General features: G+C 34.5%; 1 protein-coding gene across 12 annotated transcripts in view; it reads right to left on the bottom strand.

The window, feature by feature from the left end:
- Window positions 1-25,242, bottom strand: part of ODR4 (odr-4 GPCR localization factor homolog) — a 44,118-nt gene that overhangs the window by 3,481 nt on the left and 15,395 nt on the right. For 4 of the 12 annotated variants that reach the window (XM_065538867.1, XM_065538874.1, XM_065538876.1 and 1 more), the window contains 5 exons: window positions 23,515-23,583; window positions 19,294-19,422; window positions 18,683-18,771; window positions 11,326-11,513; window positions 48-158 (listed from right to left, as the gene is read on the bottom strand). In XM_065538867.1, coding sequence (XP_065394939.1) covers window positions 48-158; window positions 11,326-11,513; window positions 18,683-18,771; window positions 19,294-19,422; window positions 23,515-23,583 — 586 coding nt within the window. Of the gene's footprint in view, window positions 1-47; window positions 159-5,752; window positions 5,836-11,325; window positions 11,514-18,234; window positions 18,772-19,293; window positions 19,423-23,514; window positions 23,584-25,242 lie in introns of all 12 variants that reach the window. The other 8 variants (XR_012430721.1, XR_012430726.1, XR_012430717.1 and 5 more) reach the window with 6 other exon arrangements.

The raw sequence follows: 25,242 nt of genomic DNA, 5'->3' as shown, positions 1-25,242 counted from the left end.
AAATCTAAATATGTTTTCAGTGTTATCAAAGAAGTAAAATTAAATACCTATGTTTTGCTGAATTTTCAATAACATTGTAGTTTTAATTGGTTGTTTTGGTTGTTCATCATCTGTGTTGTCCAATGAAGCTTGACTATTCATAGAGGAACTCATACAAGCTGAAAGAGTATAATAATAAATTTCACATAAAATAAGGATTAACACATGAAACTGAGTTTTAAAGAACATTATAAAAACCATACAATCAACACCATTTTCATTCTACTTGTTTTTTATATAATAATGAATTTGCTCATTATCAATTGTAGGTGAATTAAATTTAATAGAATATATGTCAAATTGACAGTTTTCAAAACAATATAGCTTTATCATTGAACTAAATCAGAGGGCCACACAGCCAGTTCTGAATGACTTTCAAAAATTGTAATTTGTTGGTCAGGCATGGTGGCTGACGTGTGTAATCCCAGCACTTTGGGAGGCTGAGGCAAGCAGAGTGCCTGAGCTCAGGAGTTCAAGACTAGCCTGGGCAACATGGTGAAACCCTGTCTCTACTAAAATACAAAACATTAGCCGGGCGTGGTGGCATGCACCTGTAGTCCCAGTTACTTGGGAGGCTGAGGCAGGAGAACTGCTTGAACCTGGGAGATGGAGGTTGCAGTGAGCCGAGGTCATGCCACTGCACTCCAGCCTGAGTGAAAGAGTGAGACTCTGTCTCAAAAAATAATAATAATAATAATAATTTGTTTACTATATAGTAGTAAATTTATACCAAAATTCATAGCAGAGTAAACTTCACTCCTGAGATTTACTTTTTTTTTTTTGAGACAGAGTCCTACTCTGTCACCGAGGCTGGAGTGCAGTGGCATGATCTCAGCTCACTGCAACCTCCGCCTCCCACGTTCAAGTGATTCTCTTGCCTCAACCTCCTGAGTAGCTGGGATTACAGCTGCCTGCCACCACACCCGGCTAATCTTTGCATTTTAATTTATTTTATTTATTTATTTGAGACAGAGTCTTGCTCTGTCGCCTAAGCTGTAGTGCAATGGCGTGATCTCGGCTCATTGCAACCTCCACCTCCCAGGTTCAAGAAATTCTCCCGCCTCAGCCTCCCGAGTAGCTGGGACTACAGGGGTGCGCCACTACGCCCCACTAACTTTTGTATTTTTAGTAAGATGGGGTTTTGCCATGTTGGTCTGGCTGGTCCCCAACTCCTGACCTCAGGTAACGCGCCCACTTTGGCCTCCCAAAATGCTGGGATTACAGCCATGAGCCACCACGCCCGGCCTAGTTTTTGTATTTTTAGTAGAGACAGGATTTCGCCATGTTGGCCAGGCTGGTCTCCAACTCCTGACCACAAGGGATCTGCCGCCTCGACCTCCCAAAGTGCTGGGATCACACAGTGGGTGGGAGCCACCGTGCCGAGCCTAATTTATATCATTATTGGTGGTTTTAGCAATTAATAATTTCAAATAATTAGATATTAATAATAAAACCAGTGACTAGCACATTGCAATACATGGGCCTCTGGCTCATGACCTATTTTTGTAAAAGCTTTTCAACTAAAAATCTATTTTTTTATATTTTTAAAACACTGTAAAAAAAAAAAAGAATATGTGAAAAAGACCTTATGTGGCTCAAAGCCTAAAATATTTGCACAAAAAAAATCTGCTGACTCTTGATCCAACTTGAAATTTAAACTATGATAAAAATTTTGACCTTAAAACAACTCTGAATGGTAAGCAAGGGAAGGACATCATCACATTTTACAAATGGAAAACATAACCTGGAAGGTTAAAGTGCGTATTTGACCATCACAGGCATTTGACTGATGATTTGGACACAAGTTCTCTTTCTACTTCATTATGCTGACAGCAATTTATGTAGGTTAGCCTATCTGAATTTATTTAATGCTCAATGAAAGTGTGTGAACTGATAACATCCTCAAAGACCACACAGGCTAATAGTTTTCAATTTTTTTTCTCCTAGGACTGAAGAATCCTACGAAAACAAAGAAAATCTGACAGAAATTCCCAGTGTGTAAAAAAGATGAAAGTATGCTAGCCAGGCTGAAGCCGGGAGGGAGGACTCCTGGAGTCAGACCAGCTCCTTACTTCTATCCTAGAGGTGACAGAAGAATGCTACTCTATAGAACTCTAGGGAACTAGGTTATGAAAGCAACTACTTGAGATTGATCTGTTTATTTACCCTCACCACTCCCCAAAAAAGAGAGAGAGAACTCAAGAGAGATAGTAAATATTATTGTTTAAATTTAAAGTAAAATAGCTTATTGTTGAATTTACAATGTTCTTACAGACATCTTCGCACCCCAATATACTAGCACAAGTTCAAAAGAATGACATATAAACTTACTGAAATAAGCATCTATGATACCAAAACGGATGAAAAAGAAAAAAAAATTACCTACTTGTCATTAATTTCTCATAAAGTTTGATTTTCATAAATAATTCCTAGTAACTATCTTATTAGAATCAAGGACGCCACCATTCTTTTTTTTCTTCTTCAAGTATACAACTAAAATACTTTAAAAACAAAAAACAAAAACACCCTCCCCGCCTTTTTTTTTCTATTCTCACATGAAACCAGTCACAAAGAACAACAAATTCTTATGAACTGTCTCTAGGAATATCTAATTTTCTATATTTCCAATTTCTAGGTTTCTCAAGGGCTATAATACCTCGGTTCCAGACTATATTAGCCTAGTAATTTAAAATTTCTTCCAACTTCAGTCCATAGGTCTAAAAGTTGAATGGCTAATACAATTTTACGTTAAATAAAAACAAAAACAACATTTGGCTCTATGAGCAAATATCTCTGTTAAAAAGGTATTTTTTGGCTGGGCACGGTGGCTCACCCTTGTAATCCCAGCACTTCCGGAGGCCAAGGTGGGCGGGTCACGAGATCAGGAGATTGAGACCATCCTGGCTAACATGGTGAAACCCCGTCTCTACTAAAAATACAAAAAATATTAGCTGGGTGTGGTAGCAGGTACCTGTAGTCCCAGCTACTCAGGAGGCTGATGCAGGAGAATGGCGTGAACCCAGGAGGCGGAGCTTGCAGTGAGCCAAGATAGTGCCAGTGCGCTCCAGCCTGGGCTCCGTCTCAAAAAAAAAAAAAAGGTTTATTTTTTTTTCCCCATATTTGGGCCAATAAAATCCTTATATCAGATAACAAACAAAAATAATGGATGGTGTGAATTATACCTATTTGCTATAGGAACTTTATTACTTGAATACTTGCATACAAAAAAAAAAACAAAATTGTTTTAGTTGTCATATTACTTATATATTTAACATTGATTACATATGAAGATCATGCTCTAGAAGATCGTACTCTGCACAAATAATATACTTTTATAAAAGGCATTCCATTGCCCTGCTATTTCCATTTTTAAATCTGTCATATAAAATCATGTGGTTTGATACAAATTTGAGATGATTTTACTGAAGCAGAATGTTTTTCAATAATGAAAATAGCAATTTATTTGTTTATTTTTGGTGGAGGCTTGTAGGATTTTTAAATCAAATCTCAGGCACTGTGTTATTTCACCAATATTTTAATATATTACATGAAATTTAAATACAAATAACACAGTGATTCAATACAACATTAGATCTCAACCATTCCTTAAAACCAAGTAATTTTAAATTCAGACAAATCGAAAATTGATCATTATTGTTAAGAAAGTATTCTTCTTGAGCAGCTGTCAAAAAGACAGACAAAACAAGGGTGTGAATGCATGCAAAAGTTGCAGACATGTTCAGATTTCATTCCAAGCTGCTGATAGGTAAGAAGGACTATTTAAAAGCTTAAAATGAAATGTTAAGACTTGAACTCCTTCGTTGGCTGTGTTCTTCCTATCCCTAAATCCTAAATTACTGATGTATAATTATAGTCAGCGATGTAGCCATAAAATTGTATCTTCAGTATTACTCATTTTTCTTTTATAATTGTCAATGTTTAACCAAATGACAAAAATTAATTTCAGCTCTGATATTGGCAAAGATGAGGTTCACCAGATTTTAAAGGTGTGACTTCAAAATTTTTTAGATGGTACTGTTGATAAAAGTACATTGAAATTATTAAGTTAATGTCAACTAGGAGATGACTAACACAGCTAAGAAATTTTAAAGCCAGTTATCCCTCACCTCAAGTGAGTCATTTTGACAAACAAATTGTTCCTCATCTCTTAAGTCATTTAAAAGTATGTTATTTTAAGACACTTACTTGGCAAATATGTATTTTAAACATAGCAACTATTTGGCAACCATACTATAGAACAGAAATAAGTAATAACCAGGTAAATAATATAAGTTGAGCATCCCTTACCTGAAATGATTTTTTTTTTTTCAAATTGTGGATTATTTGCATTATACTTACTGGTTGAGCATCCCTAATCTGAAATCCAAAACCCAAAATGTTCTAATGAGTATATTTCCTTTGAGTATCATGTTGGTGCTCAAAAAGTTTCTAATTTTGGAGCATTTTGTGTTTCAGACTTTCAGATTAGGGATACTCAACCTGTAATGTTAAATACTTAGAAGATAAAGCAAAATGTTTATAGCAAATTTAACATTCCTAAATGTGTAGTAATTGATTCCAATTTCTGAATTTGAACATTTGAGCTCCACTTTTTTGTGGTTTATTTTATATGGAAACTCTAATTTCAAATATTTAGGAAAACTTACACATATTATAAAACATTTTCATACTTTAACATTAATATTTTTCATTACAAGTCAGAGGTTCAGTATTTAAAAGCCTAATAATGTGTTAATATCATCTCTGTTTAGAAAGTGTTTTCCCTAACAGTTTTACCAAATTCTCACAGCAACCCCAAGAGAATCTAGGACTCAGAGGGCACTTCTTTAAGGTTAGTTCTAAGTGGCAGGCCTGGATTCCTGGACATTATCTTCGTAAAATTGTGGCATCTAATATCTTTGAGTAAATGAATAAATGAGTAAATGAGTGAATAAGTGCGTATAATTCTTAAAAAAAAATAGGATGTTTATGTAAAGGCACATAATTTTTCTATTAAAATGTATGTTTTTATTCTATTGTTTGAGAATGTGTTCTTTATAATAAATATGCATAATTACTAAATCATTCCTTCCAATTTAACAAATGCTTGATGAAGCAAAACTAATATACTTCTAGGTAAGCCATATTCTTGGTTGTAATATATCTCATACCAGTGTTCAATTCCTAAAAAGCTACTTTTACTTGTATTCATCCTTCAAAATGAACTCAAATGTCATCTGCTCTAAGAAGCTTTCCCTGAGTCCCTTACAGAGATAGTGCCTCTGCTAAGAGTTCTGACGCTTCTCTGTTCATTCTTGTTATAGAGTTATTAGTGGTTTTAGCAATTAATAATTTCAAATAATTAGATATTAATAATAAAGCCACAGATCAGCACATTATAGCACATGGGCCACTTTGTTTTGGAATAACTCATTTCTTTGTATTTTCCATTGCACTGTGGGCTTCTTGAGAGTCAGGTCTATATATTTTATCTGTAGAATCCTAATACATAATAGGCAACCAAGAATAGACATCACTCGCTCACTCACTCACTCACTCGAGATTCATGTAAGTTTCAAAAACAGGGCAGAGTCCTGAAAGGATCATACCTACCATACTGAAATATCTTCAATACGTTATACAATATTAGAAAAATGTATAATATCATCTAGAAACCATGAGTTTAATATGGCATACATGTAAGTATACACACCTAAACTTTCCAAATTGCTGTTTTGCTTCCTTTGTTCTTGTAATATTAAACTCTTCCTACTGTTAATCCATCTCTATACTAGACTGTCAGCATAAAAAAGAGAAATATAGACAGTAAATAATTTTTAAATACAGTGTGAAACATATAACTAAGTTTTAACAGTAAAGGTTTATGAAAATTAAAATCCATAAATCAGACATATGTATTAATATTTATATATTATCTAAGATTTTAAAGTTATTTTAAGGTATTTCATATTTACTGGTTCATGCGAATATTTAACAAGGTGCAAATAATGCTAATGATAAAGTTTACTGAGGGAACTCAAGAAAGAGGATTAAAATATATTTAGTATATATATAAACAGTTCATTAGAGAATAGCATTTATATCTGACAATAATGGATAAAAAGTGTATTGTTTTGAGGCTAAAATTAAAACTTTCATTTATTTGCAAAAGTAAACATCATTCAAAACTATGAAACTTTCAACACAAGAAGGATTATACACTGTATAGAGCATCAATTTATAAAACTGCTATGTGCTTTCAGTGACCTTTCAGTTGAAGTGAAACATAAAAGTAGTACAGGTTGAGTATTCCTTGTCCAAAATGCTTGGGACCGTAAGTGTTTCAGATTTCAGGTTTTTTTGAATTCTGAAATATCTGCAGTACATCAATTTAGCATTCCTAATCCAAAAATCCAAAATCTGAAATGCTCTACTGAATATTTCCTTTGAGTATATCAGTGCTCAAAAAGGTTCAAATTTTGGAGCATTTCAGATTTTAGATTTTCAGATTAGGGATACTCAACTGTAATAAAGAATACAAAAAGGGAAATAATTTACTAAATTTTTTTTTTTTTTGAGGCACAGTCTTCACTCTGTCGCCCAGGCTGGAGTGCAGTGGCGCGATCTCGGCTCACTGCGAGCTCCACCTCCCGGGTTTGTGCCATTCTCCTGCCTCAGCCTCCCAAGTAGCTGGGTTTACAGGCATGCGCCACCATGCCCGGCTAACTTTGTATTTTTAGTAGAGACGGGGTTTCTCCATGTTGGTCACGCTGGTCTTGAACTCCTGACCTCAGGTGATCCACCCGCCTCAGCCTCCCAAAGTGCTGGGACTACAGGCATGAGCCATCGTGCCTGGTCCACTAAAATTTTAATATAGGAATGCCAAAACTTTGTTACTGTATATTGTAGATTTCTGGTAATGCCTATAATAGAGACTTTTTTCTGATTAAATTACTAACCAAATCACTGGAGACCCTAAAATTCTCATCACTAATCTTGATGGAGTACTTAGGTACTCTTAGGACCTTACTACATTCTCTGCATAACTAATCACGCATATACATTCTATCTTTCCTCTAGGCTTCTAAAGGAAAGCAATCAAGTTATTGATTCATATCTATTATATTGTCTTGAACAGAGCGTAAGCTTAATAAACATCTGATAAATAGACATACTAAATGCTGTAAACTAGATTAAAATTTCTGGGACAACAACTAGTGCTACATATTTTCATATAAAAGACATAATTTCATGTCTTAAATGTTCAATACTCCTGAAAATGTTCTGAACTATACATTCTCAGCCAAACATCTACGAATATTATAGCCTTTTTAAACCTTCAACATGTTCAGTATACTATACTACACAAACCTTAAAAACCTTGTCTGTCCAGGCATAAGCTTATAATTTGTCAAGTATAAAATAAATGTGAAAACAAGATGTGCTGTAGTTTCCTAAGAATCATTTATTCAGTATTTATGAATCAGTAACAAATACTTAAGAACACCTACTATGTTTTAGGCACAGATAAATAAATACTCTACTTACTTTCAAAAATCTTATAGTCTAATGTGAAAGATCAACATTAAATATGCAATTGATGATTTAAATAATTACAAGTATGTAAAGTATTATAGAAGAACAGCATAGAAGAGCGAACTACAAGAAAGTTTAGTGAAGGAGTTTACCTAGTTTGAACTAGCCTGAAGTTAGTAAAAACATAGTATCTACACAGACATTTTTTTAAAAACTCTATTGGCTGGGCGTGGTGACTAACACCCGTAATCCCAGCACTTTGGGAGGCTGTGGTGGGTGGATCACGAGGTCAGGAGTTCGAGACCAGCCTGACTAACATGGTGAAACCCCATCTCTACTAACAATGCAAAAATTAGCCAGGCTTGGTGGCACACGCCTGTAATCCCAGATACTCAGGAGGCTGAGGCAAGAGAATCGCTTGAGACTGGGAGGTAGAGGTTTCAGTGAACTGAGAATGCGCCTGTGCACTCCAGCCTGCGAGACAGAGCAAGACTCTGACTCAAAAAACAAACAAACAAACAAAAATCTACTTAGCTCCTTGAAGACAGGATCAGCATTTTGTTGTTCTTTGGATCCCAATCCACAGGACTGACAAAATAAATAATTTATTCAGTCAACAAATATCTACTGACAACCTATGACGTGCTAAGGCTAAGCTCTTAGTAAAGTGCTAGAAATATAACAGTAAGCTAGAGAGGCAAAGGCCCTTTTTGCTCTCTCAACAGATGTTTGCTGAAATGCAATGGTTAAATATAATGGTTTCATGAGAATTCAAATTTATTGGGTTTTAGTTTTGGTTTTGGGAGGCTGTCATGCCAGGTTGCCATAGTTACCTCTTAGGAATACATTACAGTGGTCGAAGCTACTTAATTTTTTTTTTTTTTTTTTTTGAGACAGGGTCTTACTCTGTCATCCAGGCTCGACTGCAGTGGTGTAAACATGGCCCACTGAAACCTCTACAGCTAATTTTTGTATTCTTATTGTAGAGACAGGGTTTCACCATGTTGCCCAAGTTAAATTTTTTTAAATGTCTTAGCAATGTAAAGAAAGAATATTAACCTCTGTTATTAACTGTTTGTTAAAATATAACTTAAAGAGAACTGAATAAAATAGTGTTAGTCTATATACTTGTGTTTAACATACAACATGAAATTAAATGAGTTAAAAATACTTAAGACAGAAATATTTTTAAGAATTATTTTAAAAACCTAGATGAAATGACTCTCCCTATTCTTTTATATCTGACTTTTAAAGTAACTTGTGAATGGGGCAAGTTTTGCATAGAGTGCTACGCTTAGTCATTCTTAGTTTAAGAATGTGATATGCACTAAGAATGTGACAAGTAATTCGAAAAATTATATATAAACATGATATATATTTATATTTTATATTTTTATAAGAAAACATTTTTATATATTGTTTATATTGTATTTTATAAACATATTCACATACATAAACATATAAACATGTTTATAACTATAACTTATATTTATATATAAACATAAAAATGTTTATATTACACGTTTATATACATGTATATGTTTATATTATATATAAACATAACATACATTTATATTATGTTTATATAAACATGAGATCCAAGATTCCAGCCAACAAATGAGAAATTATATTGACATAATCTAGATGAAATTAAACCAAGATAATGTAACATCATCCATTTACACTTGAAAATGTTTAAAGGGATGGAATGAAGAACGCCAGGCTAAAATATGTATCTAGATCATGGAAAGTAATAGTACTATACTTCATTATTTAGCTCCCACAGAAAGTCAGTAAAACAAAATTTTTAGAAAAGAGGCACAGACTCTAAAACCAGACTGCCTAAGTTTAAATTCCAGCTCCACCATTATGAGCGATGTAACTTTGAAAAGTTACCTGGCCTTTCTGAGCCTTAATTCTCTCATCTGGAAAATAGGATTAATAATATTATTTACATCAGAGGGTTGTTATAAGGAATGATAATCTGGTATTTGTAAGACTCTTAAAACTGTGCCTGGCAGATATATAAATAATGGCTGATATTAGTTTTAGAGCATTAGCTTCATCAGGGTAACATATTTCAAGAAAGGCAAACCAGAGTATATTTAAGAAGTAATTTTTAATTTTTCTTAGTTACCAACTCTTTGAAAGCGATAAACCTTTTCTTTAGAAAAAAATCATACAATTACTTTCAAGTGGTTTGTCAACCTTCTGAAAGTTCAGCTCTGACACCAAAGGTTTTGGAGCTCACAGGTTAAGAATTCCTAATCTACTGGAAGGCAAACAAGGTGGTAAGAAAAAAATGTGGTCTGGAAACTATAATAAAAAGAACAGCTTAAGGTAGATGAGAATATAGGGCTTTGAAATATTTAGAATATAACAGTTGCTCTCAAATTTAAAGCATGGTCTCAACGAGGAAGTGGTACTCATGTTTTATTGCTGTGTATTACTGAAAGAATAGGTTACAGGGAGGCAGATTGGTATGTAAAATGAAGAATAGAAGGTGAATAGAACTATATCTGCTAGAGACATAGTTTTCAGTATTAACAGGTTAAATTAGGTCAATTCGAATAATCCTACCAACACTATAAGATCTATTCAACAACAGAATGGCTCAAGAACTATTGCTAGGCATTAACGATAGACAAGTGAACAAAACAAACAAAAATCCCTGTCCTCGTGATTCTAAGTTTCATTGGCAGAGATAATGCAGTCACTAACCAGGGAAAATAAATTTTGGAAAGCAGTAAACATTTTTAACAGTCTACTTTCAAAAAGCCAATACTTTCCATCTGCTACAGTTATATCTTTAAAATTATTAGTTTTCATGGGATTAGAAAGTAGTTGCTTCTTTATTTTAACACCACGTACTGGGTAATTCAGTATATTTTATTTTCCCCACTGAAACAAGCTTATTGCTTTACATCACGATCTGGCATTGCTGAAACTAAAGGGTGGTTTGCAACTAACTTGAGGCAGTTTACTATGATTTGAAGTTCCCCAATCAAATACTAACTTGACTCACTATAATCTCAAGTGCACTCTGAATCAAACACCCTATTCCTGAAGGGAGAATTAACTATGCAAAGAGGAATAACTAAGAAATCAGAAAAGGAATTTACATATTTATTTATAGACATGTTTTCATACCCTGAACTCACTAGAAACAAAAAGAAAGTGAAACAAAACAAAACAGTCTTCCAAAGTGTAAATTCAAATGTGAAAGTGATGGCTAGGGGAAAAAAATGTGTTATCAAACCCAGATAGTACAGCAAATCTATGCTCTAGGAAAGTAATCTAATTTCTGGAACTGTCCATTTTGGTGTAGTATCCCAATTACATGAAAGGGATATTAAAAAAAAAGGCAAATAATATGGAGAAAATGTTTAGTAAATTAGTGTTTTAAAACTTTCTGTTCTGACATGGTGCTTACTTACCAAGTAAGACTTACCAAGTCTGACATGTAATTTTACCTACTTAATGCTGAACTTGTTTTATTAAGATTTACTTGCTAAGCTTGAAAAATACCTTAGTATCTTAAATTTTGGTACAATTTCCCAGGAAATACTCACTCTATGTCTAGACATGTAGAAATTAAACATACATTTTAAAATGTCTCAGTTAATACTTTGAAGTGTCAAACAGAATTAGCTTTAAAAAATCTAAAGACATGCCATTTAAACTAGACATCTCATAGGTAAAATCTTAGCTGTAATCTAATCAGATTATTAAATAGCATCATATAATGACCTGTGTTTATTTCCTCTGCAATTTTCAAATCTTCTATTTGAATTGTATGATCCAACATCTCCATAAAATGGTCCCTGATTTCTTCAGCCGGCTCATCATCAAATTTGTAATCACACAACATTACAGTGGATCCAGGAAGGGGAACAAAGACTCGATAAGGGAGGATGTGGAACTCTTTTTCAGAATCTAAAAGGAGAAAAAATATTATGAATATTTAGATAGGTTTGTCACTGGTATCAGTGATACATATTTCAGAAGTACATAAAAAAAACTAATAGAAATAAAGCTTAAAAAAGGTCAGTATTTTTTCATTTTCTAGTTGATCTGGCACAAAACTGCTCTTACCAAATTGTGCTTTACCTCAAAATCCCTGGTCTTTGCAAGAAACCTAAATGATACTCCTATGAAAAACAAATTTATCTCCAGGTGCAGTGGTTCATGCCTGTAATCCCAACACTTTGAGAGGCTGAGGTGGGCAAATCACTTGAGGTCAAGAGTTGGAGACCAACATGGCCAACATGGTGAAATCCCATTTCTACTAAAAATACAAAAATTAGTCAGACATGGTGGCGGGTGCCTGTAATCCCAGCTACTCGGGAGGCTGAGGCAGGAGAATTTCTTGAACCAGGAGGTGGAGGCTGCGGTGAGCCGAGATCGCACCACTGCACTCCAGCCTGGGCAACAGAGCGAGACTCCATCTCAAAATAAAAATAAAAATAGAATAAACTTATCATTGCCTTCAATGTAAAGATGTTGATTACACATTCTTATATGACTCACTGTCCTATGAAGAACACTCAAGAGACAATTTTGTTCCTAATGTCAGAAACATTGTCCCTCTTGTTTGTTTTACCCTCATAGGCGCTGTACATTTTACAGTTGGTTTTTCTCTTCTTCATCCAAGTTTGGAGCCAAATTACCACCCACCTTACATCAAGTGCACAGGATCTGACAGAATACATTTTTGTACTAATCTCACCATGAATTTGGTCTTACTAGATGCAGCCCCCTTCCTATATCAAGCATGTTTAGGACATCTAGTCATACATACATTTTTTGTGTACCAATCTCACCACCAACTCCATTTTGCTTTCTTTAACTTCCCTTTGACTCTTTATTACTAATACTTATTTTCACTTGTTTACTTATGCTTCTTTGTAAAAAGCCTTAAATCATTTTTAGAAAAAAATAAATAGAAGTAAATAATAAATATCTCATTCTTCTTTGAATACTTACAAACTGGAATATATTATTTTCCCTAATTTCTAACATAGTCACTGTTGCATGTAAATGATTACTTTTTAGTTCAACACTACGATTCTTATGAACTAACAGAAAGATAGAAATTTTGTGAAAAGAATGACCTCTTTCAGCCACAGATATGATTAAAAAGTTACTAATGTAAAGATCAAGTGGAAAACTAGGGCTTACTTTAATAGTAACCTAGACTTCGTTATCAAGAAACTAGTGGTAACTTTACATAATTACAAACAGAAGATGAGGAACAATGCCTTAAGTGCCACGGGAAATGCAATGGCTTAAACTATGTGTTCCTTCCAGATTCGGTGTATCATCTTGTTTGCACAGGAGAACTGGGAGAGAAATTTTACTCTTTGACCAGACTGCCTCCTAGCTGTGGAAGAATAGTACTGCAATTTGTACTGTAGCACAAAAATTATCCACACATTGAAATTAGGACTATATTATTTTATTTTGGGCCACAGTTACTTGAAACAGATTAAATAAAAACTTAAAAATGACTATAATGTGCATGTGCAATTGGCATGCAAAATTTTAAAACCATTTCAAACTACATCAATTCTTGGTCTATCTGAAAAATAAGCTAAAAAAATTAAACATTAAATAACTGGTTCCAATAAATTTAAATTACTAATTTAAAAAAGCACTTAATAACTTTCAAATTAAGACGTTAAATTAGTAATTCAGTATCTAAATAAGACTCGTTTTCTGTTGGTCTGAGGTTTAAATGGGAGGAGAAATCTTTTTGAAAAGACACATCTCAAAAAGCATTCAACAGCAGAATCCTTTAGGAATATCCTCATGTCACGGTATTTAGTTCAAAATTATCTGAATAAATTCAAAACAAATAAAAAACTAAATTTAAGCCAATATAAATAAGAATTGGGTTTCTATTGGTCAAATGTCCTAGCTGGTATCACAGTACTATAGAAGCTTTTAATTTATTTATGTATTTATTTTTTATAGAAACTATTTTAGAACAGGTGATAGCAGAGCTGAAGATTAAAGGACAGGAGGACATCTGCATAAAGGGATAGGAAAAGTGCTATTCAGAGAGTGGAATCATGGGCACAGGCAAAGAGGATTACAAATGTTCTGGGAAGACAGTGGAGTTTGGTATAGAGGATACTGATGTAGGGATGGGCAAAAGTAAGAGGTTTCATAACTGATGACCTCCATTTTCACAATGAGTAGGTCATGTATGAGAGTAAGTTGAGCAGGATCAAATGAAGACTTAAAACAGTGAAGAAGGCTTAGGCTATATCTTAAGAGGAATCAAAGAGGAAGATCACAACAAGTATAAGGATTAATTGGAGGGTTTTTTTGTTTTGTTTTGTTTTTTTTTTTAACTGACACTGACATACTAAGTTCTTTTATCTGGATAGCCAAAATTAAAAGCCTAGGTTTACTTCAGAGATCAGAAATAGAAAGTTATAATGTCCTTTACAGACTTCCACATGCATGCAAAAATACTCTAATTCAGGTTAATTTTATGGCATACGTTCTACATTTTACTGTATTACAGCATCTATAAGATCTTACCAGTATATAAGAAAATTAAGCTAAGTAAAATGAGGACAAAATCTAAAATCTAACAATTTGGTGTATAAATTCAACATCAGAATTTAATTTATTTATGCTTGAGAGGATGGATAACTCATTCTCCATGATGATTAGTTTATATCACATGCTTGTATCAAAACATCTCATATACCTCATATATATATATATATCTCTACTATGTATCCACAAAAGTTAAAAATTAAAAAAAATTTTAAAGAATTTACATTTATTTATATTATCACACTTACAATATATTCTTTTATCTTGATACCTAAGATCAAATAATACATTGTTGGAATAATTATCCTGTTACTAAAGTGTTGAATATATATTTACATCTTATTTCTGTTTGAGATATGCTAAATTTCCCAAAAATTGAAGTTAAGACATTTTAAAGACAATTAACATAAGTAGTTCTCCTTCACCATCTCCAACATGGTATTAAAACCACTTGCTGAGGGCTTGGCTTAAATCAATTTTATTAGGGGCCTTACAAACATCATCTCATTTAATCTTGCAGCCTCAAAAAGTAGCTACCATAATTCCTGTTTTATATATAAGAAAATAGGGCCATTCATAGTGGCTCATGCCTATAATTCCCAGTGCTTTGGGAATTATAGGTTTAATTTATAAATTAAAGATTTATATGCTTAAATCATTTTTAGAAAAAAAAAATCTAAATAAATTAAATAAATATCTCATTCTTCTTTGAATACTTACAAACTGGAATATATTATTTCTCCTAATTTCTAATATAGTCACTGTTGCATGTAAATAAATAATTACTTTTAAGTTCAACACTATGATTCTTATGAACTATCAGAAAGATAGAAATTTTGTGAAAAGAATGACCTCTTTCAGCAACAGATACGATTAAAAAGTTACTTGGGGCCAGGAATCTGAGACCACCTGGACAACATAACAAGGCCCCATCTCTACAAAAAAGTGAAAATTAAAAGATTACCCAGGCATACTGCCGTGCAACTGTAGTCCCAGCTACCTGGGAGGCTGAGAGAGGAGGATCCCTTACAGCCGGGAGTTCAAAGCTGTATTTAGCTATGATCATACGTGTGCACAGCCATGGGACTACAGCCAGGCCAACACAGCAAAGACTCTGTCTCTACAAAAAAGTTAAAAAAAAAAAAATCAGCCAGGTGCGGTGGCCCTTGCCTGTAGTCCCAGCTACTCAGGAGGCTGAGGCAGGAGGACTGCTTAGGACCAAGAGTTCAAGGCTGCAGTGAGCTATAACTGCATTATTGCGTTCCAGGCTGGGTGACAGAGAGAGACCCTCTCATTAAAAAAAAAAAAAAAAAAAAAAAAAAAAGAAGGAAGGAAGGAAGAGGAGGAGAGGAGAGAGGAGAGGAGAGAGGAGAGGAGACAAGAGAGGAGAGAGGAGAGGAGAGAGGAGAGAAGCGGGAGAGGAGAGGGAGAAGAGAGGGAGAGGAGAGGGAGAGGAGAAGAGAAGAGAGGGTAGGAGAGGAGAGAGGAGAGGAGAGGAGGGGGGAGGGGAGGGAAGGGAAGCAAAGGGAAGGAAGAAAGGAAGGAAGGAAGGAAGGAAGGAAGGAAGGAAGGAAGGAAGGAAGGAAGGAAGGGACGGAGGGAGGGAGGATCCCTATAAAGTCATTTGTCTGAGGTTACCCCGCTAGCAGCAAAATAGACACAGAACCCGAGAACCTCAAAGTCTTTGCAGAAAGAAAGGAAGAAGAAAGACAGAAAGAAAAAAAAGACAGAAAGAAAACAAGAAGAAATAGAAAACCTGAACAGACTAATAAAAAAATCACATGATTGAATCAGTAACGAAAAATTTCCAAACAAAGAAAACTCCAAGACTGGATGGTTTTACCAATGATTTATACCGAACCTTTAAAAAAGAAATAATACCAATTTCTCAAACTATTACAAAAAAAGGAAGCACAGAGAACTCTTAACTCATTCTATGAGATCAGCATAACCTTAATAACCAAAGACACAAAAAAGAAAACTACACAATATCCCCAATGAACACAGACACAAAAATCCTCATCAAAATACTAGCAAACCAAATGCAACAGTACATCAAAAAGATAATACATGATAATCAAGTTGGATTTACTCCAGAGATTCAAGGATGATCCAACATATAAAAGCGAATAATGTGATATATCACATCAAAAGAATGTCAAAACCTATGTGATCATAGAAAGAGGGAGAGAGAGGAGAGAGGAGAGGAACAAAGAAGGAAGGAGAAAGAGAAAGAGAGAGGAAGGAAGGGAGGGAGGGAAGGAGGGAAGGAAAGAGGGAAGGAGGGAAGGAGGGAAGGAAGGAAGGAAGGAAGGAAGGAAGGAAGGAAGGAAGGAAGGAAGGAAGGAAGGAAGGAAGGAAGGAAGGAAGGAAGGCAGGCAGGCAGGCAGGCAGGCAGGAAGGCAGGCAGGCAGGCAGGCAGGCAGGCAGGCAAGCAAGCAGGCAGGCAGGCAAAATTCAATGCCTATAAAGTCGTTTGCCTAAGGTCACTCTGCTAGGAGCAGAATAAACACAGAACCTGAGAACTTCAAAGTCTTTACTCTTTCCACCAAACTACAGTCTATGCTCTTCACACAGGTCCCAAGGCCACTCAATTACCAGTAAAAACTTTTTCACTTTTTAAAAATTTAGGATTAGGCTATAACATTAACTGCTAAATGCATCAAGTTTAACATAAGAACAGTACAACTGCTGTTAGGGGCCATTAATTTTATTAATTGAACATCAGCAAAAATTTCAAAATACTAACTGAACATGAAAGAATACCATGATAGCCATATAATACCACTTTTATAAAGGATTTTTAAATAGAAGAGAGTATACTAATGTGTCTGAAGAGGTAGATCTTTAACATTAATGGTGGATACATCCCCATACCCTGAAAATCCTGAAACTCGCTATGCAGCTATAACATACACTGTTGCTCAGAAAGTGAAGCAATGATTTCCACCACAGGAGTTACCACAAACTCAAAGTCAAATTGCAAAAACAAAGCCACACTGACATGGGGCTGCTAAACTGATGGACCATGTGAACAGGTCCCACATACTGCCCTTCCAAAACTCTCTATCCAATTGCTTCATGTAAGAGTCAAATAAAATTATAAATTATTAGTAAATGGAACTTTAGAATTGTGAATTAAGGGAAGGATAAATGTGAAATCTGGCATCCGTAGAATCTAGCATACTAGGAATATAAAAAAAGATTATAATTAGCCCATCAAACTTAATATACTAGCTATCAGTAGTACTAAAAGAAGTTGGTTAAATAGAGGAGCTGTGTTTTCGTACAAACATAAAAATATTCCCTTTAAAAGCTAATGTGGGCCAGGCGTGGCGGCTCATGCCTGTAACTGCAGCACTTTGGGAGGCCGAGGTGGGTGGATCACCTGAGGTCAGCATGGCCAACATGGTGAAACCCTGTCTCTACTAAAAATACAAAAATTAGCCAGCTGTGGTGGCGGGTGCCTGTAATCTCAGCTACTCGGAGGCTGAGGCAGGAGAAATGCTGGACCCGAAGCTAATATGAATGTTTCAATTATGTACATATCTAAATGTGAATCTCAAATCCAGTGACATTGGAATAATAAGAATGGGGAGATGATGATATAGCTTTAAAAAGTGTACTCAGTATTTGAATTTGCTTTTGATTAAAAAAATTTTTAATACCAATTACTGCGATGGTATAAATTGTTATGTTTCCCAAAAGTTGCAATCGTTATTAAAGGGTAAGATACTGTGACTCAGCCTTTTTTAAACCTAATGAAGTCTGTTAGAGTAATAGCTGAGAAGCATATAAACTCATGTAGTTTATGTAAATAGTACCTATTAAAGGACCTATTATATAGTATTAAACACTAATAAATAATATTTTAATTATGGCTAAATTATTTAAAATACTCATAGATATTAACAAAAAATATTAACTTTAAAATGTCAACAAGGTTTACTCATTCTGGCAGGAGAAGTTCACTTGGAATTAATTTTTTTAAAAATCTTCCCTAAAATTGTTAAGTGTCGACAAATTTGCTAAATTTGATAAAGTGTTCAAAAACATTTTTCTAGAGTCAAGCATGGTGGCTCACACCTGTAATCCCAGCACTTTGGGAAGCCAAGGACGGTGGATCACTTTAGTTCAGGAGTTTGAGACCAACCTGGGCAACACGGCGAAACCCTGTCTCTAAAAAAGAAATACTAAAAATTATCCAGGCATCATGGCATATGCTTGCAAGCCCACGTACTAGGGAGGTTGAGGTAGGAGGACTGCTTGAGCCCAAGAGGCTGAGGCTTCAGATGAGCCCTGACTGCACCACAGCACTCCAGCCTGGTCAACACAGTGAGACTCTGTCTCAAAAAAAAAAAAAAAAATTTTCTGAGCAGCAACTGAAAAATGTTCATCCAATGATAAAAGATGATACACTGTTTGAAAACACAGACAGGTAGCTATAAAAGATGATGTATTTGCTATATCTTGATATCTTATTACTATATCAGTCGAAGTTAGGCAAAAAAGTACTTATTTTATACTCATAACTTTTTTTTCTGGAATTTCATTCAAAAGCAGATCCTCAAATAGTATTTCACAACGATCAGCAACTGTGTTCAATATATCCCTCTTTACTGCCTACAGGGAAAAACACACAAAAACACAGTAAGAAATAAAATACTTTGGATTTACATTATTTAACTAACAAAAAAACATAATTTGCTTTCCAGTACAATCATGCCCACTAAATAACTGATACATCATTCAATGTTTTATTTCCACTTATTTAGCACACTTATTAACAAATGTATAGTTTAATGACAAATTTGCCTAGACCATATCTAAATAATTAAAACCAAATAAATGAATAAAGTTTCACATCTAAAAAAATAATTGCAGTGTTCCAAATTAGATACTAATATGTACAACTGTGGAACACTTACTAAACTTGTATAGCCATCATTTTTAAAAAGGCACAAAATAGATCCTCTACATATGAAAATCTTGACACCAGTTATATGGTACATTTGGACTGCAAAATAGGCCATTATCAGTTAAAATCAAATGAATAATTATAAAATATAAGATAAAAAAAGGTAAAATTTTAGGTTTTTGTTAATAGTTAACATGTTTTCATTCACTAGTTATTCCTTTTTGTACCTGCACAGCATCTTTAACTTTGGGTTTACTGCTGTGGATATAAGCTCTGCATTTCACAGTACCCTTAAGGTTTACAGAACCGCTACATATCTGGACTGTGGCTGTGGATCTGTGGTCTGAATTCAGGAGCTGAAAGACAAAATCTGTTTAAGTTCTAACAGCCAACAATGATTAACTACAGGAAATACTTAAACATTATATTAGAGATTTTATGAAGACAGAAGAAAGTTTTGACTGAGCCAAGCATTTGAAATTATTTGCCGCAAATTATTTAAAGGCCTTCATATTTGTTTTTATAAGTTATATATTATTTTCCAGGCATTTTGAAAGTATACTGAAATTAAACACAACTACATCTAAATTTTTCTAACATAACCATCTAAAATGGTTCAATATTCACTCAATATGTTCCTAAAAATATATTATTTGCAAATTACTCACATCAGTACTGTGATGATTAAAAGATGTACAAAGACATGATGTAGTAGATGTAAGTTGTGCAATGCAAAATAAGTTCAACAATAACAAAGTGGGATGTGAGAACTATGGTAAAACTATAAGCAATGCACAGACACATACATTTACACACTTTCAACCAAAATCATAGACTAAAAGTAATCCTATGCTCCAGAGCAAAACTGAAACAAGTCAACTATGCCTACTATCAGAAAATGGTATCAGTGGTCGTAAGCAGTCACTTTCATCTCACAGTCCCATCCTCTTCAGTCTAAGGAATGCCAGTGCTCTTGTTTGGTTTTCAGGTGTTTCACATATATTTTCAACCTCATCATCTTAATAAGTGCCAAAAACAAGGATAGTATCAAAATAGTTAAAGTACTACAGGTACTTTAACTTTAAAGTAACTTTAAAGTACTACATCCCTAATCTGAAAATCCTGAATGCTCCAAGATCCAAAACTCATTGAGCACCAATGTGATGCTCAAAGGAAATGCTAATTAGAGCATATAAGATTTTAGATTTTTGGATTAGAGATGCTCAACTGGTATGTATTCTGCAAATATTACAAAATCTAAAACAATCCCAAACCCAAAACACTTCTGGTCCTAAGAAGTGTTTCAAATAAGGCACACTCAACCTGTAATAGAGGCTCATAATAATGGAAACAAAAAATCATGATTTAAAAAGATAACCAAAAAATGGAAATGGTAAGGAAGTAATTTATGTTCTAAGAACACTTGGAGTATAAGTCATTCAACAACAAAATCAATTCTGAAGAACAAGAGTCAAATTACACAACTTGTGAAAAGTGCTCTGTGCCTATCTGCTTACGCAATCAGGAATAAATGCGGAAAAATAATGAAGAGTAGAATATTTAAATGCATAGCTATCAAAAGAGCATTATTTGATGTCTAGTGTAATTCAGGCAATATCTAAGGTAATGTAAACCTTCTAGGTGTTGTTAAACAATTTAAACTCTAACATGGTCAAGGACTTGTTGATAAAAAATTAGCCTCAGAACACACAGCTCCAAAGGTCCTGGGTCCATTCAAAAATGGCTATCATCAAACCAAGCAGCAGTCTGACCATGCTGATACGATATCTGGAATAAGCTTCCATATGACACATGTAGAGTTCACTGATATATCAATAAGGTGGGGTTGGAGGAGGAATAACAGGCTTTCTCTATCTACTCCATAAATTTTTACTGTAGACAAAACTACTCTAAAAAGAATGCCCTATTTTACATATTTAATATATAACGTATATCTTTTTAACATATAACACAATTACATATTAGTATATGTAAATATTTGTGTGTGTGTGTATATACATCTATCGAGCTAGCTAGCTATTTATCTATCTATATTTAATTAGGGCACTGTTTTCCAAAATAGACTAGACTATTAAAGATCATATACACACATATTAAAGAAAAGAGGTATTTTTTGGTTGGTTGGTTGGTTTTGTTTTGTTTGAGGCAGGGTCTCGTTCTGTCGTCCAGCCTAGAGTGCAGTGGTGCTATCACAGCTCACTGCAGCCTCAAGATCCTAGGCTCAATCGATCCTCCCACCTTCGCCTCCCGAGTAGTTGGGACTACAGGCACACACCATCACCCCCAGTTAATTTTTGTATTTTTTGTAGAGACAGGGTTTCACTTGTTGCTCAGACTCATCTTGAACTCCTAGGCTCAAGCGATCACCCTGCCTAGGCCTCCCAAAATTGCTGGGATTACAGGCATGAGCTACCATGCTCAGCCAGGAAAAGTTTTAAAGAATATAAGGTCTGACTCATTCCTTTTAGGTGGAAATGTAAACTAGTTGGGGTCTATAAATGTAAACTCCTCTTGATTACCTGGACTTAGGAATAACCTGGCTGACAAACAGCCTTTAGGTAAAGGAACTTCTGTGATGCTAACACGGCATTTGAAAAAGAGAAGATTCCCCATTTTTATGGGAACCAAATGAAATCTTACACAAGTAATGGCATTTGGGCTAGATCTTAATGTACTGATAGGATTTTGACAGTTTGGGTGACAGAGAGAAGAGCAAAGACATAACACATAGTTCAGGAAATACAGAGTTTTAAAGGTACAGCAAGCATACATCTAGAAAATAAGAGGTAGAAAGAAAGAACAAAAAGGTATGTTGAGGCTATGAAGAACCCTGAGTTGGACTTCTCTAACTAGTCAGTACAGAACACTTGAGAAATTTTGAGCAAGAAGAATAACATAATCAGTGTCTGGCCATTGTACAAACTCAATAAATACTTCTTGAAAAAAATTAATAACTGAACATAAACTATGATTCAGAAATGATCATCTGAGTGTATAAACAGGATAGAGTAGATAAATGGAAAGTATTTCAAGAGATATACCAACAAAGGTAGAAGGGTTTTTAGAGAAACAATCAGTTTGGACAAGAATGTATAGATGAAGAGAGACCAGTTAAGGGTTACTTGTGCTAATTTAGGTAAAATAATAGTGTTGTAAGGCTAATAACAGCAGGACCGTATGAAAAATAAAAGAAAAGCTTAATACTACAAATAAGGAATCAATGAGACTTAACTGGGAGAAAAGTGGCAATAAGTACTGACTACTTATTGTATATTAGTCACTTCAAAATTTCCAGTTAAGTGATCGGTGGAGTGACTGCCAAAAATATACTATATAATATTACTACAATAAATTATCTCATGAGATTATCTTTCACTCATCTCTCTATATTCCCACACTCTATACATCTCCCAACTACAATTTTATACTATTAATAAAATAATCTTAACCAAATTGTTTAATAAACCATGTAGTAAGCCTAACTAGTGAAGAGCACATAAGTAGAGGAATAGCCAGCCTCAAAACAAAGGACACTTCTAAAATCAAGACAAAGTAGAAAATCAAGACTAAAATACTTCTAAGGTATTGAAAAATGAAATTGAGAACTCACATTGAGTGGCATAAGTCCAAAGACAATCTACTAATGCTCTATTGCTACACACAGAAAAAGAAGAAACTAAAACATCCTCAAATGCCAAATTGCTTTTAATTCTATTCTATTCAGTTCAAAAAAAGACAAGTCCTGAGAGTACTTCTGTTTCAAAATTCAGTATAATATTGAAATAAAGTTTCCTACAAACACACGTGTGCTATTTTATACCCTTGTCTGTTCTTTAGGATAATTTCAAGTAGGATTAAAATCAAAGGCATGTATATTTTTAGGAGTAATTAGTGGCTTTAACTTTTTATTCTTCAAGATACCCAACTTTTAAATTTTCGAAAAGATGTGTAAATTAATGCAACCATACAGAAATATAAAACTTGCTAATTAATACTTTGTAATTTTTATAAAATCAAGGGGTATAAATCTAATAAATCTACTTCAAATTAAGCATATGAAAACTCTTTGCACCTCTGTATACACATCTTTTACTTTTAAGTTGTTAAAATTGCAACTTTAACTATAAAAGCTACAACCCAAAATATTTACACACATGCATACATATCACGTATGTATGTATGTATATGTACATATTTTTTTCAACTGCTATTGATGTTAAAATTTTAATATCCTTAAGGCAAAAAACCCAAACAGGTTTTATTAAAATGACGTTTCTTGGGAATAACGTTCCTATAACCAGCCATTTCATACAGTCTCTTACAGCTCTAAAATCCTTTTATTCTCTAATGAGAAACATAAAAACAGAAAGTTTCATTATGGTTAGTCTAATAAATATTTTAAATAAGTGGTATTTTAAAATATTTACCAACTGCGTTAGCACTCTGACATCAAAAGAATGACTAGTTGCTTGAGTATTTCCTCTAGAAGATTTTTTCTGAAAAAACACAAAAGTTAAAAAGCCAAATTGTTAAGACTACAGAACATAAAAGACAACTTAGACTATTGTAGATGTACTAAGTAACTTAGAAAAAACAAGTCTTTTAATTATTTTAATTTAATTTTTTACATAGATATTATTTTATGTATTCTGGATCAATGTGCAGTCTTTAAAACAATTAATTCCATACTTTCATTCCTCTAAAGTAACAACTGGCAAACCATTGCCTGTGGGCAAATGCCCACCTTGCTACCTGTCTTTGTAAATAAAGTTTTACTGGTATGCAACCAGGATCGTTCACTTATGTATATTTCCTGTAGCTGCTTTCATGCTACACAGTAGAGATAAAAATACAGACTGTGAAATCTAAATATGTAGTATTTTTCTCTTCACATAAAGTTTGCTGATCCCTGCTTTGAAAAGGGAGGGATCACAGAAGTTCTGCTTCCTTCAGGTCAAAGCTATTTTAGAAGCCTCTATAGACTTCTCTTATAAAATTGCCATAGCTTTTGAACTGCCATGAGGGCAGAACAACATGTGGCCTTTGGTTGCAGGTCAGCAATTTGCAATTTGGAAATTAAATGAAATTCAGATGACACTCCCATAAGTTTCGGGATTTCAATTACATCATTTTCTCTTTTTTTCTTGGACTTACTTATTTTTTAACTTTTAAGTTCATCAGTACATGTGCAGGTTACATAGGTAAATTTGAGTCATAGGGGTTTGATATACAGATTATTTCATCACCCAGGTATCAAACCTAGTACCCATTAGTTATTTTTCCTGATTCTCTCCTTCTCCCTCCTCCCACCCTCTACCTTCCGATAGGCTCTAGTGTGTGTTTTTCCCCTCTATGTGTCCATGTGTTTTCGTTGTTTCGCTCCCACTTGTAAGTCAGAACATATGGTATTTGGTTTTCTGTTTCTCTGCTAGTTTTCTTTTTTTCCTTTTCTTTTATTTTGAAATGGAGTCTCACTCTGTAGCCCAAGGCTGGAGTGCAGTGGCACGATCTCAGCTCAATGCAACCTCCACCTCCCAGGTTCAAGTGATGCTTCTGTTTCAGCCTCCTGAGTAGCTGTGATTACAGGCAGCTGCCACCACACCCGGCTAACTTTTGTACTTTTAGTAGAGACGGGGTTTCACCATGCTGACCAGGCTGATCTTGAACTCCTGACCTCAAATGATCCACCCACCTCAGCCCCTCCAAAGTGCTGGGATTACAGATGTGAGCCACCACGCCTGGCCCCTGCATTAGTTTTCTAAGGATAATGGCCTCCATCTCCACTCATGTTCCTGCAAAGGACATGATCTCGTTCTTTTTTTACAGCTGCATAGTATTCCATGGTGTGTACATACCACATTTTCATTATCCAGTCTATCATTGATGGGCATTTAGGTTGATTCCACGTCTTTGCTATTGTGAATAGTGCTGCAGTGAACGTAATGTATGCATGTGTCTTTACAATAAAACAATTTATATCCCTTTGGGTGTACAGCCAGTAATAGGATTGCTGGATCAAATGGTATCCTTGTTTTTAGGTCTTTGAGGAATCACCACACTGCCTTCCACAATGGTTGAACTTATTTATACTCCCACCAACAGTGTGTAAGCATTCCTTTTTCTCTGCAGCCTCACCAGCATCTGTTATTTTTTGA

The sequence above is a fragment of the Macaca fascicularis genome, chromosome 1, assembly GCF_037993035.2.
Source record: "Macaca fascicularis isolate 582-1 chromosome 1, T2T-MFA8v1.1".
In the NCBI taxonomy this organism is placed as follows: Eukaryota; Metazoa; Chordata; class Mammalia; order Primates; family Cercopithecidae; genus Macaca; species Macaca fascicularis.
The sequence above is the reverse complement of the archived record's forward strand: the minus strand, read 5'-3'. Positions and strand labels throughout refer to the sequence as shown.